The 9,181-nt window shown below is 39.7% G+C and overlaps 1 protein-coding gene across 1 annotated transcript in view; it reads left to right on the top strand.

Moving 5' to 3' along the window:
* The window catches only part of COQ3 (coenzyme Q3, methyltransferase), a 24,694-nt gene extending 16,771 nt beyond the window's left edge, over positions 1-7,923 (top strand). The window contains 3 exon segments of the mRNA XM_025382352.1: positions 811-1,053; positions 5,438-5,597; positions 7,503-7,923. Of these exon segments, the coding sequence (XP_025238137.1) occupies positions 811-1,053; positions 5,438-5,597; positions 7,503-7,723 (624 nt within the window). The 3' untranslated portion in view covers positions 7,724-7,923.
* Positions 7,924-9,181: the final 1,258 nt, after the last annotated feature.

Here is a 9,181-nt window from a genome sequence, read left to right as displayed (position 1 = left end):
TTTTTTTTTTTTTTTTTTTTTTTGAGGCAGAGTTTGACTGTTGTTGCCCAGGTTGGAGTGCAGTGACACCATCTCAGCTCACTGCAACCTCCGCCTCCCAGTTTCAAGCGATTCTCCTGCCTCAGCCTCCTGACTAGCTGGGATTACAGGCTCCCGCCACCATGCCCGGCTAATTTTTAGTAGAAACAGGGTTTCACCATGTTGGCCAGGTTGGTCTTGAACTCCTGACCTCAGGTAATCCACCCACCTCAGCCTCTCAAACTGCTGGGATTATGGGCATGAGCCACCGTGCCTGGCCAACCTGTGTTTAAAAACTTGGGCATGTCATGGGAAATGACTAAATACAAAAGCTGAGAGAAGAATTAGTTATGAAAAATCATTTCTAGTCATAGAAAAAAAACTTTTGAGAAAAGATTGTTCTTTAGAAAATTTGAGTATTTCAAAAATGATTGCAGTTTTTTCAATGGCTTGTTATATTTATTGCACTTTAAATATGTTAATACTGTACTATATGCAAGCAAATGTATCTAGAGTACATAGACAAAATTTTTTTCACTGTCTTCGAGTAGTTTTTTTTTTTTTAATCAGCTTTTTGTTGTTTTCATTGTTCTTCTTACCTTTAAGTGTTTGATTGTGGAAAATTTCAAATGTGTACAAACTAGAGAAAATGTATATGAATTTCCATGTATCCATAAATGATGTCCAGTATTTATCACCTCATGGTTAATCTTGTTTCATTTTTGATAAGCTTTTTATTGCTAACATATGTTCTATTTTCTTCCTGAGGGTAACAGCTTTTTATGCTATTAGCCTATAGGGCGGCTTGGGGCTTCAGTTATTGGAATCGATCCTGTGGATGAGAACATTAAAACAGCACAGTGCCATAAATCATTTGATCCCGTCCTGGATAAGAGAATAGAGTACAGAGTGTGTTCCCTGGAAGAGATTGTGGAAGAGACTGCAGAAACATTTGATGCTGTGGTAGCTTCTGAAGTTGTAGAACATGTGATTGATCTAGAAACATTTTTACAGTGCTGCTGTCAAGTGTTAAAAGTAAGGCTTATGGAGTTTATGTCTTGGTTTCTTCTTCTGAGTGTGTGTATATGTATCTATAGCAATAAAATGGTCCATAATGCATTAGCAGTCCAGCAGGCAAGGTACAGTAGAGAAGAAACCAGGAAGCCTGGATAAGGGGACAGCATCTCTGCTGTAGATTTCGTGTACCCCTCGGTTTTCCCTTACTACCGGGGTCTTCCTGTGTCCTGTTAGTATATTGGATGTCCAGGGATCTTGAAAATGTTGGTGCTGGTTGGATATGGTGGCTTACGCCTGTAATCCCAGCACTTTGGGAGGCCAAGGTGGGCAGATCACTTGAGGCCAGGAGTTCGAGATTAGCCTGGGTAACATGGTGAAGCCCCGTCTCTACTAAAAATAGAAAAAGTTAGCTGGACATGTTGGTGCACGCCTATAATCCCAGATACTGAGGAGGCTGAGGCACAAGAATCGCTTGAACCTAGGAGGTGGAGGTTGCAGTAAGACGAAATTGCGTCACTGCACTCCAGCCTGGGCAACAGAGTGAGACCCTGTCTCCAAAAAAAAAAAAAAAAGAAAAGAAAAATATTGGTGCTGAACACTGGAAAACCATACACTTATAGCAGTATTTTTCCATTGGTGTAGTCAGGGTTAAATACTTAATAGATATTGAATGACAATTATAAGACATTGATTTGAGGCCAGGCATAGTGGCTCACACCTGTAATCCCAGCACTTTGGGAGGCGGAGGCGGGTGGATCACCTGAGGTCAGGAGTTCGAGACCAGCCTGACCAACATGAAGAAACCCTGTGTCTACTAAAAATACAAAATTAGCTGGGTGTAGTGGCGCATGCCTGTAATCCCAGCTTCTCGGGAGGCGGAGGCAGGAGAATCACTTGAACTGGGAGGCAGAGGTTGCAGTGAGCTGAGATTGTGCCTGGGCAACAAGAGTGAAACTCTGTCTCAAAAAAAAAAAAAAAAGAAAAAGAAATTGATTTGGGTGAATACTTAAAAATCAATAAAAATAATTATTATCATAAGTTTAAATAACAAGTAATTCTGTACGGGGTAAATGCATAATAGTTTATAGCTTATAAAAGAATATTTCATAAATATGATCTTACTGGATCTTACCTATAACTAGGTGAGGAAGGAGAGGCAGGTATTGTTATCATATCCTTTCACCTAGGAGGACTCAGGATTTGTGAGAAGTCAGAGGTCACTAGGCATGTAAGTGGGGCTTAAGGCCAGACCGTTTGACTCCAAGTTTGGTTCTCTCCACTACTTACTATGCTTATATAGTATAATTTGCGACAGACTTCGTTCTCTGAATGTGGTTCTAAGTTTTCTTTTAATAAATCCCCCTGAAGTATTATTATTATTACTATACTGACTCTGTTGTTCACATATTTAGGAGGTGACAACCTAAAGTCAAAAGCTAAAAGAATGAAATGCTTAGCTCTTATCGAAATAGAGCTTTTTTTAAAAAAAAAATGTTATTTTTAAGTAATTTTAAATTTATAGCAAAATTGCAAAGATAGTACAGTGTGCCTTTCGCCTGTCTTCCCCTTAGGTTAACATCTCACATCATAAGGGTAGGAACTAGGATGAGTCAAGTGAGGCACCTGGGGCACGAAATTGCAGGAGACAGCCCCTCTCAGGTGCTGACCCTGCACTTGCACACCCTGAAAGGGGTTGCCTGTTTCAATTCTGTGCCCTAGAAACCTCACTTACCTCATTATAGTTCTAGCCCTATATATAACCCATGGTACCGTTCTCAAAATTAAGAAATTAACATCAGCATTGTACTTATTAACTGCACTACAGAGCTTGTTAAATTTTTTTTTTTTTTGCTAATATCAGTTTGCTGTTACAGGATCCAAACCAGATTCCTGCATGTATTTAGTTGTCATTTCTCCTTAGTCTTCTTCAATCCGTGACAGTTTCTTGGTGTTTCCTCTTTTTTCTTGACAAGGTCTTACTGTGTCACCCAGGCTAGAGTGTCCTGGCAAGATCACTGCTCACTGCAGCCATTTCCTGGGCTCAAGCCATGCTCCCATCTCAGCCTTTCAAGTAGCTGGGACCACAGGTGCATGACACCATGTCCAGCTAATTTTAATTTTTAATTTTATATTTTACTTTTTTGTAGAGACAGGTTCTCCCTATGTTGCCCAGGTGGTCTCTAAATCCTGGGCTCAAGGGATCCCGCCACTTCAGCCTCCCAAAGTGCTAGGATTACAGGCATGAGCTACTGTGCCTCGCCCTTGTTTCCTCTTAAGTAGAGTTTTACTAGGCTTATCTCTTATTTTCCAAATAAAACTTCTTAATTGATTGTTAGTTCTTGTTTTATATGTCAGTCAGTGTGTATGAATGGAGGTTCTTTGACACATATGAGGGATGCTGGCATTGTAGGGTTTAAAACTAATTTTTGCTTCAGTGTAAAACCTATGTTTTGAAAATGACTATTGCTTACCACCATTTCCTTAGAGCGTGAGTTTGTAGAACACAGATTAGATATTCATAAGTGACTTTTTTTTTTTTTTTTTTCCAGAGACAGGGTCTTCCTCTGTCACCCAGGCTAGAGTGCAGTGGCACCATCATAGCTCACTATAACCTCAAACTCCTGGACTCAAGTGATCCTCCCGCCTCAGCCTCCCAAATCGCTATGTCTACAGGTGCTCAGCACCATACCTGACAGTTTTTTTAAATACATTTTTTGTAGAGATGGGGGTCTCGCTATGTTGACCAGGCTTGTCTTGAACTCCTGGTCTCAAGCTGTCCTCCTGCCTCAGCACTAGAATTATAGGCATGAGCCACCATGCCTGGCCTATAAGTGATTCTTAAGATATTTTAGAGTTTGAAGTCGCAGTGAGCTATGATCATGCCACTAAAGGAAAAAAAAGATATTTTAGAATACTGGAGCTTTACAGAGGAAAGTTAAAATGTGTGATAATATAGTGTAGGATATGTTTGTTTTTAATTTAAAGGCATACTCCAGTATTTCATGGTCCCCTCTTGTCTTTTTTATTTTTGGCTTAGAGTGGTATCTAAGATATATTATTTCTTTCTCGCAACTCTCCTTTCTTTCTGTCTTTCTTTCTATATGTCTATAGTAATGTAATTATTTTGGAGGGAATCTTTGACATTTTTTCCCCATCAGGCTAATGAGAATGTATAAAAGAGAGAGGGGACATTAATATCCTTGCCATTTGTGAGGCAACATAGGAAACACCATAAATACATTTACTATAAAGTGGCAGACTGAGGCCAGGCGCAGTGGCTCACACCTGTAATCCCAGCACTTTGGGAGGCCGAGGCAGGTGGATCATGAGGGCAGGAGTTCGGGACCAGCCTGACCAGCCAAGATGATGAAACCCTGTCTCTACTAAAAATACAAACATTAACTGGGCGTGGTGGCAGCCACCTGTAATCCCAGCTACTTGGGAGGCTGAGGCAGGAGAATCACTTGAACCCGGGAGGCGGAGGTGGCAATAAGCTGAGATTGTGCCGCTGCACTCTACCCTTGGTGACAGAGCAAGACTCCGTCTCAAAAATAAAATAAAATGGCACACTGAATAGTCCTTTAAGTCCTTTGCATTCATCCCAGTGCTTATGTTGTTCTCTTTATATAAATATATATCACTTCAACCTCCACCTCCTGTGTTCAAGTGATTCTCCTGCCTCAGCCTCCTGAGTAGCTGGGAATACAGGCACTTGCCACCATGCCCAGCTTATTTTTATATTTTTAGTAGAGATGGGGGTCTCACCATGTTGGCCAGGCTGGTTTCAAACTCCTGATCTCAAGTGATCTGCCCACCTTAGCCTCTCAAAGTGCTGGGAATACAGGTATAAGCCACCATGGCCAGCCACTCTTTATATTTTTTATAAAAATGAAATAAAAACAAAAACAGTTCAAACCTAATCATTAATGTTTTAGTGAGAGAACACTTAATGGTAGTACTTCCCTGCACAAGATGTATAGCTCTGTGCTGTAACAAACAAATTAAGACAGGCTCAGCCCTTACAATGAAAACTGTTTTGACATATGTTAGAATGTGAATGTGGACATGTAACAAGGAAAAGCAGCCTGATCTCATTTTTATTGTAAAGTGTTTGGTATGTACAAAAGAATATATAAATATAAATCATAATTATGTATGATCTTAAGAGTTGTAAGCACTGTTGTATATACTCACCGAGTACATCTAAAATGCCTTTTATAGTGAACTTCCCAAGAGAAGAAAAAATGCTATTTTGCTGAATTATATTTTATTCATACATATATATTTTAACAGCACTCAGATTATTTGGAAGAAAGGAGGAGGGAGGGGGAAACTTAGCTTTTACTTAACTGATACACTTAACCTTTTACATTTTACTTCTATATAATTTCATTTCTTTTAGCCCAGTGGTTCTTTATTCATTACTACAATCAACAAAACACAGCTTTCCTATGCCTTGGGAATTGTTTTTTCAGAGCAAATTGCAGGTATTGTACCAAAAGGTACTCATACATGGGAGAAGTTTGTTTCACCTGAAACACTAGAGAGCATTCTGGAATCAAGTAAGTATTAAGAGAATTTTTTCCAGTTTTCCAGGCCTAACTGAACTTTTAATATGCCAGTAATTATTACACACTTAGCCTAGCACTTAATAAAATAGGCCACTATGTTTTTGGATGTTGGTTTTATCTTCTCAACTAGGTCATAAACTCGTTGAAGTTAGGATTAAGTAGTAGATACCACTTCTCTTTTACCTGTCACCCCCTAACCCAGGGCCAAGCGGATAACAGATGATCAATGAATACTTTTTGGCTGTTTAGTTCTCACTTGTTTAAGAAAGAGACACAAATGTCTGTTATTTACACATTCTCGGTCTGCCCTATTGAGCCCTACTTGTATCAGCTTATCTTACATATTATTTTTCCTGATTCCACCACGGTTACATATATTTTGAACTTCAGTATCACTTTTTTATGTATTTTATATGACTTACAGCATGACTTCATGGTTATTTTGGAGTTTTTTTTTTTTCATCCTTTTATAGCCCATAAGCTACTTGAAGGCAGGACTATGTCTCCTTTTTGTACTCTCTAAAATGCCTAGCTGTGCTTTACACAGAGTGAGCTCTCGATTTATGTGATGAATTCCGGTCAAGTAATAGTGCTTGTCAGTTCATTTATTTGGCATTTGGTATTCCTACTGAGTACTTAGACTCCTATATTTCTTATGTTTTTTTTTTTTTTTCATGTAAGTCCATCAGTAAACTTGATTTTACTTGGAATACTATCAGTATATAGCGATGTAGTAAATTCTAAAGATTTCTGTGAGTAACTTTGTTGAAAATAAAGTAAGGCCACGCGCAGTGGCTCATGCCTGTAATCCCAGCATTTTGGGAGGCCGAGGCAGGCAGATTATTTGAGGTCAGGAGTTCGAGACCAGCCTGGCCAATGTGGCGAAACCCTGTCTCTACTAAAAATACGAAAAAATGGCCGGGCGCCGTGGCTCAAACCTGTAATCCCAGCACTTTGGGAGGCCGAGATGGGTGGATCACGAGGTCAGGAGATCGAGACCATCCTGGCTAACAAGTTGAAACCCCGTCTCTACTAAAAATACAAAAAACTAGCCGGGCGCGGTGGCGGGCGCCTGTAGTCCCAGCTACTCGGGAGGCTGAGGCAGGAGAATGGCGTAAACCTGGGAGGCGGAGCTTGCAGTGAGCTGAGATCCGGCCACTGCACTCCAGCCTGGGCGACAGAGCAGACTCCGTCTCAAAAAAAAAAAAGAAAGAAAGAAAGAAAGAAAATTAGCCAGGTGTGGTGGCGCATGCCTGTAATCTCAGCTACTTGAGAGTCTGAGGCAGTAGAATCACTTGAAATCAGGGGATGGAGGTTGCAGTGAGTCGAGATTGTGCCACTGCACTCCAGTCTGGGTGACAGAGTGAAACTCTGTCTCACACACACACACACAAAAGAAAGAAAATAAAGTAGGAAAAAAATGTTTTAAAGATGCGTTATGGGGACAATCTCCTGTTGGCACATATTTTTTAATGACAGCTAACATTTATTGAGTACCTACCAAACTCCAAGCATTGTGCTAGTTTACACACATAGCTCATCTAATTCTAACAGTTCTGTGATACAAGTTCTGTACATGTAAGAAAACTGAGATTTAGAAAGTTAAGTGACTTGCCCATGGTCACCATATAATAGATACCCGAGCTGGGATTTGAATCCAGGCAGACTGCTTTGGAATATGTGTCCTAATTGCGACTTACTGAAGTTCTGCACTAAATTGTGATTAGTGCTTAGTTACAAAATACATTTGCCGATTAAGTTAGGAATCCTTTTTCTTCTTCTTTTCCTATCCATTTAGTGTATTCTCAGCATTTTTAATGCAGAGAGTTGCATGAAACTCTTGGAAATTGGAAGGAAAATATTTATTAAATCTACTCTTTCTGATTTTTTTTTCAGATGGTCTGTCAGTTCAAACAGTGGTAGGAATGCTCTATAACCCCTTCTCAGGTTACTGGCATTGGAGTGAAAATACCAGCCTTAACTATGCAGCTCATGCTGTGAAATCCGGGGTCCAGGAACACCCAATGTCTGCTGAGTTTGCTTTCAAGGGAGAAACAGAAGAGCTCCAAGCTAATGCCTGCACCAATCCAGCTGTGCATGAAGAGCTGAAGAAATGAATTGTTTCTGAGGACTATAGTAATATGGCTTAGATATCTGATGTTTTCAAATATAAGAAATATATAATTTATCCTTTGAGAGAGAATCATGAAGAAAAGAAGGTCAATAAAAAGGGCTAAAACCTTGATCAGAAGTTTTTGTTATTTCATCTAATAGCTACTTTCAAGGGATTCTAAGAATAAAAAGTTTTGTCAAGATACTATGTGATCGAGGAGTTTAAGTTCCTCAATCTTTGTTGTATAATTAGGGTATGCATATTCATTTCATTGTACAAAAAAAATTTATATATATATATATATATATATATATATATATGCTGTAATTTGTTTTTGTTTTGAGATAGGGTCTCACTCTATTGCCCAGGCTAGATTGTGGTGGCGTGATCATGGCTTACTGCAGCCTCAACCTCCAGGACTGAAGCAATCTTCACACCTCAGCCTTCTGAGTAGCTGGGACTACAGGCATGCACCACCATGCTTTGCTATTTTCTTATTTTTATTTTTATTTCTTTTGAGATGGAGTCTTGCTCTGTCACCCCCGAGCTGGAGCGCAGTGGTGCTACCTCATAGCTAGGCTCACTGAACCTCCGCCTCCCAGGTGCAAGCGATTCTCCCACCTTAGCCTCACAAGTAGCTGGGATTACAGGTGCCCGCCACCACGCGCAACTAATTTTTGTATTTTTAGTAGAGACAGGGTTTCGCCATGTTGGCCAGGCTGGTCTTAAACTCCTGACCTCAGGTGATCCATCCACCTCGGCCTCCCAAAGTGCTGGGATTACAGGCATGAGCCACCATGCCCGAGCCATAACTCATTTTTTTAATATACTTTAAGTTCTGGGGTACATGTGAAGAACATGCAGTTTTGTTACATAGGAATACGTGTGCCATGGTGGTTTGCTGCACCCATTAAGCCGTCACTGCATTAGGTATTTCTCCTAATGCTATCCCTCCCCTAGCCCCCAACCCCCTGACAGGCCCCAGTGTGTGGTGTTCCCCTCCCTCTGTCCATGTGCCGTAACTAAATTTTTTAACTGAGTTTTTAAAAAATCCTTTCTACTTAAAAAAAGCACCATAAAACATTTAAGGAACTGTATACAGAAGTATGTCCAAATAACCTTAAATTCTTAAATTTAATATTTGAATCCAAATCCAGCACATATTTAGCAACTCATTTGCTTTCCAACAAAGTAAAATTTAAAGGAAAAAAGTACATGTTTTATCTTCCCAAATATAAGTGATATGCAGTTATTAGTGAATCATCTTGAAGCAGTTATTACTGAATCATCTTGAATTTCTAGTACTTAACAAGGTATATATTCAATAACTGAAAGTTAGGCATCTCTTTCTACAATAAATGAGTTTTGTTTTGGGGACTGCTTTCGAAGCAATTCCATTACATATTTCTTAGATTAATGTTTAATACCAATACTACTACTTCCAACAGATAGAGTGAGGAGG

Source organism: Theropithecus gelada, chromosome 4 (assembly GCF_003255815.1).
Source record: "Theropithecus gelada isolate Dixy chromosome 4, Tgel_1.0, whole genome shotgun sequence".
NCBI lineage: Eukaryota > Metazoa > Chordata > Mammalia > Primates > Cercopithecidae > Theropithecus > Theropithecus gelada.
This window is presented reverse-complemented; position numbering and strand designations above follow the sequence as displayed.